The sequence below is a fragment of the Dreissena polymorpha genome, chromosome 1 (assembly GCF_020536995.1).
Source record: "Dreissena polymorpha isolate Duluth1 chromosome 1, UMN_Dpol_1.0, whole genome shotgun sequence".
In the NCBI taxonomy this organism is placed as follows: domain Eukaryota; kingdom Metazoa; phylum Mollusca; class Bivalvia; order Myida; family Dreissenidae; genus Dreissena; species Dreissena polymorpha.
The window spans coordinates 4351578-4369390 of record NC_068355.1 but is presented as its reverse complement, the minus strand read 5'-3'; the positions used below and the strand labels follow the sequence as shown (position 1 = coordinate 4369390).

The 17813-nt window shown below is 35.4% G+C and overlaps 1 protein-coding gene across 1 annotated transcript; it reads right to left on the bottom strand.

Annotated features, from left to right (window-relative positions):
* Positions 1-2127: 2127 nt before the first annotated feature.
* On the bottom strand, positions 2128-17187 carry LOC127865302 (galactose-3-O-sulfotransferase 2-like). Its single transcript, XM_052405308.1, has 5 exons — positions 17032-17187; positions 6754-6791; positions 6146-6275; positions 4652-4761; positions 2128-4183 (listed from the first exon to the last, which is right to left on the bottom strand). The coding sequence occupies exons 1-5, from the start codon at positions 17032-17034 to the stop codon at positions 3253-3255; spliced, it is 1212 nt and encodes a 403-aa protein (XP_052261268.1). The 5' UTR covers positions 17035-17187; the 3' UTR covers positions 2128-3252.
* Positions 17188-17813: the final 626 nt, after the last annotated feature.

The window sequence follows — 17813 nt, the reverse complement described above, 5'->3', positions numbered from 1 at the left end:
AATTTCTCTAATTGTAAGGCTTTCTCATAAACCTCATGGCATTTTTATGAAAAAGATAACATGAACTATCACTAGTGCAGAGGGTATTTTCGGTAAAATTGGAAAATGAACACTTTAAAAAATGAAATTAAAAGTGTTTTGTTTTGTTCATATGTGCTTGATTATAAGATATTAAGCTCAAATGTAAATGCTTTCCGTAAACCTCACAATTTCCTGGCACAGTTTTAGCTTTTTTAGAAATTGTGAAAAGCACATTGCGTAATAATGGGAACATCAAATATTGTTAACTCTTTTAAAATTGGATAGAGAGCGTGAACAGATTTTATTCCCGAAAATAATGGTTCATATACAAAATTAGCATTTAATTACAAAATCGCTTACTTTAAATTAATAGGAGCCAATCTTCGCCTTAAAACAACAATATAAGATCCATCATTTGCATAGATTGGATACGCTTTCGTTTAATTATCTTTTTTGCTGATCTAAATGAGCTTTATAATAAACAGGGGGGAGGGCCATGGACCCTAATGCGCTTACCTGAGACCCGAAGGAAGTCAACTATCTTGAAATGGTGGGTTTCAGAAGAATAAAAGTACGTTATAAATAATTAATTACTATGCACATTTTTTCAAACTCGGCTGTGATAAAATTAGAAAAACAGTTAAAAACAAAATTATGAAGATTTTAATTGAAAAGTGAGATATATAGTATAAAAAAGCTTTTTCGTTCAATCCAGTTAAAGGGATCTTTTCACGCTTTGGTAAATTGACAAAATTGAAATAAGTTGTTTCAGATTCGCAAATTTTCGTTTTGGTTATGATATTTGTGAGGAAACAGTAATTCTGAACATTTACCATGCTCTAATATAGCCATTATATGCATCTTTTGACGATTTTAAAACCTAAAAATTATAAAGCGTTGCAACGCGAAACGATTGAATAATTTGGAGAGTTCTGTTTTTGTCGTTAAATTTTGTGAAACTACGAAGATTGCGTATATAAGGTATAAAATACGTTTATCATGTGTACCCGGCGGAATAGCTCAGTAGGTTAAAGCGTTTTTACTTCAGGACTCTGGCAGGACTCCAGGGGTCACTGGTTCGAAACCTGCTCCGGGCAATGTTCTTTTCCGTTTTTTAATTTTATTCTTGATTTTTTACTGGAGCTTTTACGATCCAATGTTTACATTTATCAATATAAAACATTTAATGAATAAGTTAAAAAAATGCCAAAATCTGTGAAAAGGCCCCTTTAAGGCAAGGGAAGAATAAGAATTACTTTTTTACAAAGAATTTTATGAAATCACTTGTTTATTAAACCGTTTAAACTGACGCATGACACTAAGCTTAAAACTGTTACATATAAATATATTATGCGAATCATTTTAAATACTAGTGTGTGATTTTACCTCAAATATGTATCGCATTCCAATATATGTGATTTGTATAGCATGCCAGTACATGCGAATATGAACTTGTTTTGTGAATGACCAGCATAATTGGTACGGCGTAAAACAGTTTATCGAACCGATTGCAAATGCTCCATGCAATTCAAATTTTGATAAATACCATATAAGCTTATGAAACTTACATGGTCTTTTAAAAAATGTCCCCGATTCTTTATTTCATCACATTGTTGGAAGAACGATATATTTTTAAGAATAAGTACGAGAACAGCATATCCACTTTTAATCATTTAAATACATATCTCCATAATAGGCTTAACATTGAAGCAATAACTGCTTTCACTAAAGATAAAATAGTTACTTTAAGATCAATATGGAACGGTTGTGTTTAACATTTATTATTATTATTGCATTCTGTTCATGCATTTTTGTACTTTGATCTATATGTTAAACCGTTTATAATGTTGTATATTTCTAATAAATCGTCCATTACGTTTACCATAGATGTTAGTGATAGTTTTTTCTTGTTTTTTTTTCTTTGTTTTTTTTTGTTTTAGTAAATGCGTGTAATAATAATGTTTTTATATGTTTATATATATATATATATATATATATATGTGTATATTTCTAGTCTTCACCATTTAACATTTTAGCGCGTCAGATTCCTTTTTTTATTTTTTTTATTTCTTTGAAATCAATATTTTTTATAATTTGCTCCGTTTGATTGGTATGTTAATATGGATTGTTGGACAATAGCATAATTATATTATTTCTAATGATCAAAGACTAAGGGCTTAATTTTCAAAAACAAAATATATATATATCGTGCAATGAAACCAAATGGAATAACACAGCCATGTAAACCATATACCGGTATTAACGTGTTAGCCCAGTTTTCTCAGAATAAAAACATCAAGAACTCAATTCAGAGTGTACAATCTTTATCCACGAAACTGCAGCGACTTAACGGCATTCATTTATATAGGCATATTAAACATAATCTCTTACACGCCGAATAAGGCAATTTACGTTTTTAATCAATTTATCAAAACCTTTAAAACACAAAAGATTGTAATATAAATGATAACATGTACCGGTAAGCGATAAAATATTTAGACTTCAATTATTTGAATGAACATACGTAACATAAATATGAAAGCGATCAAAATTGATTCTTACTGAATGGTGATAAATAAAAATACAACATACATTTTTTTATTAAAAGGCTTTTGTTTCTACGCATCAACTTAAAATCTGCGTTACAATATGCATTTGGTTTCAGGCAAGATTTTCTGCCGACTGCGGAGATGTTTGGAGCCACGCTCTGGAATTTCCGGGGTGAAACACATTTGGGCTGTTCTTTGTGAAAAGGGAGTTTAATGCATATGCGTCGTCCCACGTTAGACTGTGCAGTCCGCACAGGCTAATCAGGGACGACACTTTCCGCCCAAACTCGATTTTTTGCTGAGAAGAGACTTTCTTTAAACGAAACATATCATACAAACGTAAAGTGTGGTCCCTGATTAGCATGTGCGGACTGCACAGGCTAATCTGGGCCGATACTTTACGCACATGCATTTATAGCCCGCACAGACTAATCATGGACATGGACCACACTTTCCGCCTAAACTGGATATTTGCTAAGAAGATACTTCCTTTAAACGAAAAATCCATAAAATCAGAAAGTGTCGTCCCTGATTTTTCTGAATATTATGCACAGTCTAATATGGGAAGAAACCTCAGGCACATGCATTCAGCCCAATTATCTCAGAACAAGGCTCAATGGATTGGGCGTCAAACGACAACTCTGCTATAAGATGGGCATTTTACATTAATGTTTTAAGAATGTTAAATCTTCATTGAGCCGTATTGTCTAAAACGGATGTCCTGGACAAATGGGATTTCTGCTTTACGAAGTAAATCACAGTCACTGCTGGTTATCTCAAACCCTTCGCTCCATTTCGATTTATGAACGATTAGTTTGCTATTGGACTTTTTATTCGCTTCACCGGCGCTACAAAATTCGCTCGCCATTTTCCTGTTTTCAGCGAAGTGTAGAAGTTCCTCGTCAAAATCATCCCCTTCCCTGCGAATCTGGTCCCTGAGCCGCCGGTAAAAGTACTCATAGAGTGCGTAATCAACCTTGGCCCATCGTTTGTATAACTGCCTATCGTAAGGACCAACGAAGCTCGTCGTGTTTTTGTTCTTCGCGATGTTCTTGTCAAGGTAAATGACGTCTTTCGTGGACCAGTTAAGATATCGTCGTAGCAGCAGTATTGATTCCTCGAATAGTTCCGTTATGATCACCAACCCGAAATCGCTATCGACGCTCTTGACAAACTGGATAATTTGTTTCGCATCGCTGCTCTCGATGACGTCAGCTGTGCAACCGAACTCGAACGCGAGTCGGTTATTCGTGAATGACATGGCTGGGCTTTTAGGTTCGTACTTCCGCGGATCCTTTAAGTATTCCGAGACCGGCAAGCTAGTGTTTATCTTCTTGAAAATATAACCGGGTCTTAAATAGTTCAAAACGGACTTGAAATATTCGTATGGCTCGCGTAGAATCCCTACGTAAAATGTGTCGTTTGGCATATATTTCCGAAACGAGGTTCGGTTGTACACCACGTGATTGCACAATATATCGTGGTGCTTCCCTTCCGGTGGAGGGAGTGTATTCTTCGGCGTCATACCCTCCCTCAAGCTGATGATGTTCGGGTACTTGAAATCGTTCTTCGACGGCGAAAGGACAAACGTAAGGTTGTGATTCCATCCGAACCTGGTGAAAGGAGCATCTTGCAATTAAAAATTCGTAAGATAAAAGTACTAACATACTGCACGTGTTATCGTAAAATTATTACTTATTAAGTTATAAATCACATTTAGCTGAGTTACAGTATAATATTCAAGTTGTTAATTTAAATCTCTATTTATTCAATAATACCGGTGATTGTGTTATTCAATAAAACTTGGTTGTTGTAGAAACAACTATTTTGTATTGATTGACTCAATTTTTTTGTTTCGGCGAAGTGTGAGTTTTGTTGCCGATGGAACCTGCTGGATTATAGATCGTTTTTTTAAGAAAAATACACAAACCTTGTTATAACAAGTGGTATTAATTTATGGCAAGGGATACGTTGAGACACTTTGCCAAACGACGAGATACAAAACAAATGTTCTAGACAAGACACACAAATACACAACCCATAAACACACACATCGATTTCTCAAAACAAAGGGATCCAACCTTAGAAACATATTCTGAGCAGTCGTACTTCCGGTTTTGTGGACTTTCAGAAAGGCCACGTGTATCGTTTTGTTGTCAGCGTTTTTCTCCACTACCGATTCTCTGAGGACCTAAAACAATTCCAAATTAACGTTGTACATACGCGGTTGAATGATATTGGAGAAATTGATTGGGAGGGCATTTTTAAAACCTATAATTATAGGAGACGTGCTCTGTGAAAAGGGGGTCTAAAGCAATTGCGTAAAGTGTCGTCCAAAATTAGCCTGTGTATGCCGCACATGCTTAGCAGGGACAACTCTTTCCGCCTAAACTGGATTTTTTGCTAAGAAGAGACTTTCTGTAAACACAGGCTTATCTGGGACGACACTTTACGCACATGCATTAAGCCTCCTTTTCACAGAGCACGGCCCATATCGATGTAACTTTAAACATGTGAACGCGGGATCTTTTTTAATCTTTCGCTGCAATAAACGAAATAGTGTTGATATACCATCCGCCATATTTATATTTGTTGATATAATAATTCAATCGCGTCAATACCACATGCAACCAGCGCAGTATTTTCAGGGGCTTTGGGCAAAAGATCTATTATTGCATTTAACAATACAAGTCAGAAGCCTGCTGTCAATAAAACCATTTAAGTAAGTGTCTTGGTATATTATCCTGTTATCATAACACGATATATTATTCTCGTTTTGGGGAAATGGGCTTAGTCCATAATAAAAAATAAAATAATCCGTACAAACACGTTACTTTTGTGTTGTTGTTTTTTAATGCTAAATATGTTGTGGCCATAGCCTTCATCAGTAGTATCAATGTTAACGATAACATAGGAAGTGACGTCAACGGCATACAGTAATGTAACGTCGTTTAAAGGAATATAGAATTACATATAACACATAATATTAAGCACATAATATTACAATATACAAAGATGGATCTGTGTTGATACACCAGCCTATTCTTAATTCTATAATTTATTTATATAAAAAAACACTTAGTTATAGAAAAAACATCAAATGTACATGTGAATTATGCTGATTTTCTATATGTCATAAAGAAGGTTAGTATTAAGACTGTTAGGAATCATAGTTTTTTTATTTATGTATCCAAAAAATATCTTTGCATAAACGGTCTAGATTATTTTCAACAATATCAAAATGTACATAAGAGAAAAATCCGATAAAGCGCAATCATTTTGAGTAGATCCACAATGCGTAGCAACATATGAATAGGATTTATTGAACAGTTCTTGATATCGAATCTATGGCTATTAATTCTGTGGGATACATTTTCATAAAAAAGTTTGACGTATTGTTTATAAAAGATGTTTTTACATGTAATCAGATTTATAACATTATAAATTTCATACAAAAAGATACTTCAAATCTAAATAAAATGGTAAGTTCGATATTACACTTGCGCTTTGAATGACGCAATGGAATGACTTCACCGCATGTACACAGTGATGCTACATACCGGAAGTGATCTCACCTGGAAAAAGGAGTCTTGTACGCTGAGCCTGTCGTAGATGTCTTGGATGGAAACGGCCGAGCGGACGCTGGCGAGTCCCGGAAGTAACAGAGACAGGAGACCGAACAGGAGGATAATCACAAGCACCAGCCTGTGGGGAATGAAAAAGAGCCGATGTGGGTGGTTTATTGGTTATAAAAATTATAACAAAAATTGAGTATTAATGCTTTCGAAAACAAATTAAAAATGCATTTATGCCATATATGAAGAAACGGACACAATACTGAATAACACACTTACTACAATTGACCTCTTAAATGTGTTCACACACCGATTTAACAGAATTGAAAACATACAGAGTGTGTATCATGCCATTATTTGCGGCTGATTTGTTCAAGAATTATGGGGTTGAATGAAAACTCTGATAATATAACCATAAGCGTGAAAATGCAGGCTTGGATTTGTACTATAATGTTATTAATTAGTTAAGTGCATAATGGCTTTGTTATTGAGCTTCAGACAGCCGTTTTGTCATTCGGCCGCAATTCGTTTCCATTAAATTTAAATTGCACATTGATCTCAACATTTGATATCGAAATCGTTACACAAGACATGTAAATAGTTTATACCATAGGTTCCGTTTGAGTACATTCTGCAGTTGCTTGATCTGAAAATATAGCAATGGAAGGCATGTATGGTAAATGAATTTCAAATGTTAACCCATTTATGCCTAGTGGACTCTCCAATCCTTCTAAATTGGATCAATTTATTTCCAAAATAAGGGATGTCTAGTATATTTATTTCTATATTTAGAATAGTTCTTACAGAAATTCCTTAAATAATACAGCGCACACCCTGATGAGACGCCGCATCATGCGGCGTCGCATCTGGGTTTACGCTGTTTGCCAAGGCCTTTTTTCTAGACGCTAGGCACAAATGGGTTAATATACACATCAACAATTTATATAGTCAAAAGGGTATTATGGAAGTCAAAATATAGTTGAGCCGTGCTCTGTGAAAATGAGGTTAAATGCATAGGCGTAAAGTGTCGTCCCAAATTAGCATGTGCAGTCCGCACAAGCTAATCAGGGACGACACTTTCCGCCTAAACTGGATTTTTGCTAAGAAGAGACTTTATGTTAACCAAACATTTCTTATCTTTCCATTAAACAGGTCGCTTTGATAATATAGAAAATAGAAACCCCGGCCCTAAAAACGGTTCTTCACGAATGAAATCATTGAAAAACAGCGATAAATGGTTTATCAATAACGTGATCTATAAAAACTGGTCCTGATTTTTTACTGTATTAATTATTGTTTTTCCTGCAAATCGACTTGAAAACATATTCATATTCTTAAAAATATTCTGTTCTTGATTTATATGACCCATGTGTACATGAAACAGAACACATTCCTTCGAAAGCATTTAACTTGTACTTGTGCTAGTTATATAACGGGCTTTTAAAGTGGGAGAATTTGTAGGGTAATCTAGACTTATCATGAAGCACATTTGTGTCTTGTTCTGAGAAAATTGGGCTTAATTCATGTGCGTAAAGTGTCGTCCCAGATTAGCCTGTGCAGTCCGCACAGGCTAATCAGGGACGACACTTTCCGCCTAAACTTGATTTTCGGTAAGGAGGGACTTCCTTGAAACTAAAAATACCATTAAAGCGGAAAGTGTCGTCCCTGATTAGCCTGTGCGGACTGCACAGGCTAATCTGGGACGACACTTTACGCACATGAATTAAGCCCAGTTTTATCAGAACAAGACACATTATTTAATATATATCTACATTTCAAGAAACGTATTTGTTACATGACTGCTTAAGCATAGTGTTTTTAACATAAAGTTAAGTCATACTATCTTGATACATTGGCATAAACAATTTAGAATGTACATTTTGTAACGAGTTCTATAAATAAGTATTTTGAATTGTGCAAACAGCGTTTAAACATGCAATATGCGATTCAATTTTTGTGAACTTGAGCCCTCCCACTCAGACCCGAATGCTGGGTAAAAGACTGTTTGCGCTAGCAGTAATGACTGCATCGCAAAGTGGACAAGATTAGATGAGAATGGGCGATTTTTTTGGTATTGAGTTCGAAACCTGCTGAGACATAACGGAAAATTCCTGGCTTAATAATTTTCTAATGTCTTTTGTTCATTACGATTCACTCATAATGTAATATCTCCTAGAAACCTATTATAAAGTCGCGGTTTTGGAAAACGGGGCTTAATTAATGTGCATAAAGGTTCATCCCAGAGTAGCCTGTGTAGTCAATACATGTACATTCTCATGGAAAAAACTAAATACACGTCTTTAAGCCATTTATGCCTAGCGTCCAGCAAAAAGGACTTGGCAAACAGCGTAGACCCTGATGAGACGCCGCATCATGCGGCGTCTCATCAGGGTCTAAGCTGTTTGCTTAAAGGAATTTCTGTAAGAAATGTTCTAAATATAGAAATAAATATACTAGACATCCCTTACTTTGGAAATAAATTGATCCAATTAAGAAGGATGGGAGAATCCACTAGGCATAAATGGGTTAAACGTTAAATCTCGCTCCTGTGCGGACTACGTATAAGAAACACCAATATTACAACTAGTATCATCTCTCAGAATGTGGACACGTTTCCAGGCGGCATACATATGTATATAATAAAAACGGTAATAGTTCTATTTCGTAACAGGGATAACAACAGAAAACGTTTTGGATAAAATTACACTTAAATTTAAATGGAATCACTTACCATTTGCACAATTCTTTTCTGGTGTAATGTTAAATTCTACAAAAAAGCAACTGTACTTAATAAATTATGGGGTATTGAGTTACGCTCTACAGGAGCCTTTTCAAAAAAAGTATTATAAAACCGACAAAAAGCTGCATAGCGAATTCCCTTACCAGAAATATTGCCTTAAATATGTGTATATTTTTATAATATTACTTATCAATATAACATCACAATGCTAGCGTAAGTGACGACTTTTGTAATTGTTTATTATATGGTGCCGTGTAACCTAAAGCAACTGTCTAGTTAACGTAAGTTTATTGAAGAAATTTGTTAAACTATTTATATCCCAATATATGCTAATGATGACAGCGTTCTTGTGAAACTCTATTCTTTAAAACGCCCTTTAATAAATGAAAAATAATGAAATGGAATATATCAAAGTCGTTCAGTCCTTATCAATAACATTTTTGAATAAACATGTATTTCTAAAAAAAAATGGAACGTACAATTTACAGTTTTAGCAGTGATAAATGCTATTTGTATAAATTTCAAACTATTCATACGACTTCAAATATGTCAATAGAAAATGCCACGCTTTACGAAATCTATGCAGGCGGTCAAACAAGCGGCTCAAGACCCTCATTCAACACTATTAATCCCCAAACAAGGGCTATTATCCCATATGTGACAATAGCTAAAGACCCGGGATGGGCAGCTAATTGGATGTTTAAGTACCGGAGCGAGACGGGTCAATATGAGGTGCAGTCTAAATCAAATCGTCTCAAAACTAGTATTAACTACGAACGAAATGAAAGAACTTCATATACGGCTACATAATGCTTTCTCGGCGAGGGACGACATTTATAGTTAAATGGTAGCAGAAGTAACAGTAGCGGTAGCAGTGACAGTAGCACCAGCAGTGGTAGTAGGAAGTAGTAGAAGTAGTAGTAGTAGAACAGTAGCATGAGCAGAAGCAGAAGAAAAAAAGAACAAGCAGTAGTAGTAGTAGCAGCAGTAGCAGTAATTAAAGTAGTAGTAGTGGTAGTAGTTGCAGTAGTAGTAGTAGTAGTAGAAGAAGTAGTAGTTGCAGTACTGTTGTTGGAGAAGGGGTAGCTAAAACACATTACACTGTGTGACATGGAACACTCGGACCTTGTTTGCAGTAGTATTCACATTAATGACAGATAATTATTGTGATTTTTCACCTTGTTGCACTGTTGTACAGCAGTGTAAATATCAGTAATAAGTGGCGTAAAACCACTCAATGTTTTTATACCAAACTAAAAAGCATTTCAAATATAACGCAACCCCTTTGCCATTTTGTTTCGTCTTGTCATTATAAAAACTGGAACACTTTTAATTATGCGAAAAAAGGAATACTAATTGTGGCCGTACATGTGATTTATCGGAGTGGATTACGTTTATAAGACAGTATTGCTTCCTTGCAAAATATGTGTATATTAAGAATCAACCACAAATTTATTGAAAATACAGGACGAGATAAAGATATAGATATCTGAGATGAAGCGCTGAAATATAGAGGCGTAAAACGCCACGAAATATTTACCCATCTATGCCTAGCGTCTAGAAAAAAGGCCTTGGCAAACAGCGTAGACCCAGTGTCTGCGCTGTTTGCTTAAAGGAATTTCTGTAAGAAGTATTCTAAATATAGAAATAAATATACAAGACATCCCTAATTTTGGAAATAAATTGATCCAATATAGAAGGTTGGGAGAGTCCACTAAGCATAAATGGGTTAAGGCAGATAATAAATTGTTATCACAGACAACTATTGCAATTCGGATTTTGACATGACTCGCGTCATGAGACAATAGTCTCATAGCCAATTGCGACCCGCCGGTGCCTTTGCGCAGTCTGGTCAGGAGGTACCCTGCAAGCCAATGAGACCACGAAACATGGCGTGACTTAATAGCATACAACGAAACTCATGAACAGACTTTGCTTCGCTGGTCGCATGTTGCATAAGACCCGTTTTCGCATAATGCGACTCAAATTTGATTCACAATTTTCATTTTGTATATTATATCGCTTTTAATCAAAGCGTCAGAAACACTCAATGTTATTTCACCGTTCATGATCACTAAACGTGATTATGGCAGTTTAACCAATTCATAACTTCACCGTAAAAACGAATGTGATATTATTCTGTAAGAACTAATAATTTCATATTAAAGCTTTAAGTATATTGTTACTAACTAATAAATGTGGCAAACACATCGAACAAAGCCTAAAAACAGATAACAATGGAAACCAGGGTAATAACGTTAATGCGACTCAAGTTATATCAATCTTGCTTATTTAATATAATTCAATATGTGTTTATGGCTCATGTGCATATACCATCCTTTACCGAGAACTGATCCAGATATTTAAAAAACTGGAATATGACAATAAACATGACAATGATGTTTGATCAATTTTATGTTTTGAAGTAAACACCTTTTTACATTTAAATACAGCATCTGTAAGTGCTGTCCTTATGTATGGTTTAATAAGTATTTCTGCGATCTAGTAGGGCGGAGTAGGGCAGAGTAATGCGTAGTTAGCCGTAGTAAGGCGTTGTAATGCGTAGTTAGGCGAAGAAAAGCGTTGTAAAGCGTAGTAAGACGGTGTAGGGCGAAGTAAAACGTAGTTAGACGGTGTAGGGCGAAGTAAGACGTAGTTAGACGGTGAATGGCAAAGCAAGACGTGGTAAGACGATGTAAGGCAAAGTAAGACGTAGCAAAACGGTGTAGGGCGAAGTAAGATGTAGTAAAACGGTGTAGGGCGAAGTAAGACGTAGTAAGACGGTGTATGGCGAAGTTAGACGTAGTAAGACGGTGTAGGGCGAAGAACGACGTAGTAAGACGGTGTAGGGCGAAGTAAGATGTAGTAAGACGGTGTAGGGCGAAGTAAGACGTAGTGAGACGGTGTAGTGCGAAGTTGGACGTAGTAAGACGGTGTATGGCGAAGTAAGACGTAGTAAGACGATGTAGGGCGAAGTAAGACGTAGTAAGACGATGTAGGGCGAAGTACGACGTAGTAAGACGGTGTAGTGCGAAGTTGGACGTAGTAAGACGGTGTAGGGCGAAGTAAGACGTAGTAAGACGATGTAGGGCGAAGTAAGACGTAGGAAGACGATGTAGGGCGAAGTAAGACGTAGTAAGACGATGTAGGGCGAAGTAAGACGTAGTAAGACGGTGTAGTGCGAAGTTGGACGTAGTAAGACGGTGTAGGGCGAAGTAAGACGTAGTAAGACGATGTAGGGCGAAGTAAGACGCAGTAAGACGATGTAGGGCGAAGTAAGACGTAGTAAGACGATGTAGGGCGAAGTAAGACGTAGTAAGACGCAGTAAGGCCTAATTTGAAATAGAAAGGTGCACTCCGCACAAATTCTTAATACACAATATTTCAATTTGTATTTATGTAATTTATAACATCGTGGTCATCATTTAAACATTAAAAAAGCCGACTCAACGTCGAAATTTCCATTGAAAATGTCATTTCCCAATTAACAAAAACAAGCAATAATAGTGTATCCTTTCCGGTGGTGTATAGAGAAATATCAGTGAATTTCTTCAACTGGTAATTCACTATTTCAAACAGTATCAAGTTATCGATAATTTTCACTGTTCTACTGTGAAATGACGTGTTTTTTTATGTCATGACATCATTATTGAAGCGTATTTCTCCAGTTTAATTACAAAAATACTAATTTGTTAGCATGAAATTTAAATAAAATGTGTTAGATTCACTCACGACAATAGAAAGAAATATGTTACTTATGATCACTCGTGAATTAAAATCGGTAATCACCCAACTCAAAACAATATCCTCTGTGTATTGACATAAAATGTATTTAAATTACGCCGTCAGAGATCGCGAATATGTAATGTAACTTATTCATATTTGCCAATAAATATTTAAAAACAACACGAGTATTATTTAAATTACCTGACAAAAACATGGATCATTGAATGTTTTCTTAGCACTTAAGGACTGACATATGCGTTTAGACGAAAGATGACATTGCCTGTAGTACCCGGTCTTCTCTCGCCAATATTTGTTTCGTCTTACCTTAGTTTAATGAGGTTGAAATGCAGACAATTTTCTTTTTAATATGGTCCGCTTTACAGGGTTTTAACAAGTCGGGTGCTGTGTGCTTACAGTTAACAAAACAACGAAATAAAAAAGAAATTAGAACCCATAGTAATTTCAATACTAAGCCCACAGGCCCGTACCCAGGCCATGGGCCCAGGGGCCCGGGCCCCCCCAGCTGGCTGTCGAACTATGATTTTTTATTAATAATCGGCCCACTGCAATTTTTTCTCTCGTGCAAGGGCCCACAGTACACTTTCCCTCAAATAAAAGAGCAGCTATGTTTTATTGTCCCTGATAAACAAGGGGATTAACGCTCGCCAATCGAGATAAGCCGCTAGCCAATGTTTTCTTATCGCCTTGTACACACATCCCCGATCAGTCCCCCATTGTGATCATGAATGCTTCATCTATGGATGGTTGATGTAACATGTATTTTGATACGTGCAGCGAATGGAAGCAACTACTACAGGAGTTCGTAGACTATGGTCTGATAATTGCCGACGCAAGTTTTTTTCCTTCTTTGAGAAGGCCCTATACGTATTTTTCCCTTCTAAAAGTTTAATTGTTTTGTGTTTTTTTTTAACCTTTTTTGTAGGGATGGCAACGAATACCGATATTGGTATTCGGATATTCGGTCATCCTTCCGAACGAATTTTCGGATATTCGGTCAACATTTGTTAGAAAAAAATCAACTATGTTTACCGTACCATTACTCCATGAATTCTACTTTCGTTTTTACCGGAAGTTCCCCGGAAGTGACTAAATATTGACACAGCATTGCCGTCGGTAATTGTTAAAATTGAATGACGAAAACTGTTTTTAAACTTTTAATATTGTAAATCAACAATAGAACGAGAAACATAATATTTACATGACGACAAAATAATTACATGACAAAACAGTTAGATCTATAAATAATTTGAACTGAACTTAAACGTATTATTTACATAGCGAACACATGCAAACAAAACTCCGTTGCCACATTTAAAAGTCACTCGGATCGGCGTCACTGGGCACATGAACATTGTTCTTATTTAAAAACACGATTGCGTCGACCAGATCACTGGCGAGTCTATTTCTTAGTTTATTGATGAGCAATCCAGTGGTTGAGAATATGCGCTCAGATGGCATAGAAGTTGCAGGTACATATAGAACACTCCTAGCAACATACGCGACTTTCGGAAATTCGCTCTCGTGACGTTTCCACCAGTCAAGAGGTTTAGCGTTTGGCTCCATTTTCACAAGCAAATATCTCTGAAGTTCGTCAGAATTCTCTTGCTCGGTTAGAGGTTGAGTAAATTATTTTCTAAAAGCTTTTTTGATTGGACAACGTGATTATAACCATACGATCTTTTTTGTTTTTCACACCAAGTCGGCACTTCCTTTACTTATTTAATCTTTTATCATGTTATATGTAATTCGAGTTATTAGATCAAGACGGGTCGGTGTTTTAATTGCCATACGGTCTTATTTGTTTTTTTACACCAAGTCGGCTTTTCCTTTACTCATTTAATCTTTGATAATTTTAAATGTAATTCGAGTCATTGGATCAAGTGCAGGTCGGTGTTTTGATTGCCGATGCGATTAGAACCTATCATAATTTTGACACAAAGTGACTGTCTTTGTTAGGCAATTAGCGGGATTTATGACCGGTATACTGTCATCACCATAGCGACGAATTATCCGGACTAAACATTATGACACGAGGAACGACTTTTTGTACAATGTTTGAAGCAAATTTCACGAATACAAAGTCTTTGAAATAACTCGATTTTTTTTATTCTTTTCTTCCGAATATTCGATTCGGAAAATAGTATCCGAATATTCGGTCCGGGACCGAATATTCGGATATTCGTTGACATCCCTAAGTTTTTTGGGAATTTTTAGGTCCCAATATATACTTTTTGCAGTGAGAATAGAGCCCTGAATTTGAACCGGAACAAAAACACTGCCAAAGGTATTAAAACTGAGTATTTATAATTTTTGAAAGGAAATCACTGATAAAGACTATGATGAGATAGTTAACATGTTTGTTTAAAAGAAAAACAGATTCATAAATTTGCCGAGCAACAGATAAGAATTCGGCAGATTTCAGTATTTAAAATAATTTGAGTACCATGATTGAGTAATATCAACCTATTAATTGCTCATTGGTAAAAAAATGAAAAGTGAAACAACAAATCGATCTCATTATATAAATTAACCTGATCCAGTATATTGTATAATTAAATTATTTTTTTCCTTGAATTTGTTTGAAAACAGTAAAATATGTTAAATTGATTATTTAAGACTTTCATTATTTCCCCCAAAAATTAGGCGTTTCGCGCAATTTTTTTCCTCAAAAATGACAAGGTCTTTCCCAAAAAATCAGATTTAAAAAACCTGTGATGTTATTGATTTGTGAAAAAAATGGTGGAAGCAATACGAGAGTTGATGTGGATAATTGTCAGTTTTAACCTGTAAGTTTCGGAAATCTAAAGCTTTTAGTATTGTTGTGAATTCACACCAATGTTTAAAGCTTAAGACTTCCGAGATGTGCTGATTTACTTGTTATATTCCATTAATTCATATCACAAAATACGTTTTTATAAGCATTAAAATTCACCTTGCAAAGTGCCAAATTAAAAAAGTACATATATAGGGAGGGGGGACCCCTCCCAAGCCCTCCCCGGTTCGGCCCCCCAGTAAAAAAATCCTGGGTACGGCCCTGGTCCATGTTATGAAAGGGAACAAAGTGATATTTAAATCCCTCTGTTATAGTTCATGTTATTGTTATACTTATATACAGCGATAAAAACACACAAGAACATGAACGAAAGTACCGGCTAAAAGAGAATGTACGATAACTCAAGCGTTACGTGTTGGCATTCTTGTCCTCATTTTCTGACCGCAAACGTACGTTTGATTATATACATAAATACATAAATGTTAATCCCTCATTCAGAAATATGTGCAATGCTGACAAGTTAGAATTCCTTTTTACAAATGAAAATATGATAAGAATTTTAGCGAAAACCTGTTTCTTAATTCTTCAAAATCGTGCAGTCCCGCTTTAAGGTATGATTTAAATATCTAAAACAGTAAAATTAAAGGACTTGATTATAACTGAAACAAATTACTCAAACGCTAAGGGGATCCCTTTATACACCGCTAGATTATTTTCAGCGTAAGACTATAATCCGAAAGGGATAACATGATCTTAGTTACACATGTATACATTTATAATCCGTTAGAAACGATTTGGCTGATTTCCCTTTTTAGTTAACCCTTTGCATGCTGGGTAATTTGTCTTCTGCTAAAATGTCGTCTGCTGAATTTCTAAAATAAGCATTTTATTCATTTTTTTTCAAAGAATACTATCAGAATAGCAAACAGTTTGGATCCAGATGAGACGCCACGTTCTGTGGCGTCTCATCTGGATCCAAACTGTTTGCAAAGGCCTTTAAAATTCGGCTCCAGCGCTTTAAGGGTCAACATTAGTTCATCCGAGATCAATATTAAATGTCCTTTAAAAAACAAAGTAATAAAACTGCGCTGAAACCCGAGTACTGCATTTTGACATACATAAACAAATAGAATATATACTATTAGTAAAATAATAAATGTAACTTAAAATCTTAATGAATAAATATTTCACCTAAAGCCATATTTAATTTCTGACTTGAAATGTTAAGATAAAAGTTGGTATCGTTTTTTTTACTGTTCATTTTATTTTCGTAATCACAAACAAACTGATTAAATATAATGTTGTTCTCCTTTTGAAATAAAATTAAACGATAATAGCGGTGACCGCTGTATGCCCCAACTGCCTTTGAAACTGCAATCTCCGTGCAGGGTTGTCATAACATGCTCTCAAATGTAATATGACTTCGGGCAAGCTATTTCGAAACTGGTCAAAGTGTGGGGTCACAATGGCGTTCAAAAATAATGGCGAGTCCAGCCGCTCACAAGTAAACAGACGAATTCTGCTCTATCCAGCAGTTTGATGGTTAATTTTCCCTTCTTTTGTATAAGTCTAGAGATAAAACATTTTAAGTGTCATTCAACATTATAACAAAATAATTTTACTTACCATTTGTGGTTCCTACGCGTATCCTCAAAACAAAATCCACGTGTACCTTACTTTCAAGTTAAGTGATATATTTGTTTGTGCAACTCTCTCGTTTTTATATAGCGAATGTGTGTTCGTAGCGCAGACAAATGTTAATACTTAAAATGCGTAACAATATCTATGATATTACTATATTTGCTATTTCTTATTGACCATATATAGGTTTTTCGACGTATTCACACCCGATAATATTCCGCGCCAGTTGTATTGTTGTCCAATACGATTATAGTTTGCAGTCTCGACTACTTTTGTATGTACTGCGCATACTAGATGTGGTACTACAATAGCACGAATGACTACGCCATTCATTATTTGGCTACAGGCAAACGGTCACGCTTTGCCACTCCCTTTGAGATATTGGGATAAAATATTTAATACCATAGAATGTTATATAATTACATCATTATTGATTTAAGACACTGAAACTAGTTTGCGCACAGATGGACACGTTTATTTTTCCCCAAGTATGTAAATATACAACCAGGGTGGTGAGCGAGACGTTTGTACAGGCCGCGTGAGTATTGTAAAAAGAGCTAACTATTAATATATTATTTACTGCTTATAATTCTACCGTTCGATAAAGCGATATAATGAATGATTTATGTTGTGTATTCTCAAAAACAAGTGATACATATGTGTTGATAATTCGTTTACTAATACAATAAATAATGAAACAAGAAATAATTATATTAATGATAAAGTTATTATAATACAAATGATCATAACAATGATCATAATTATTT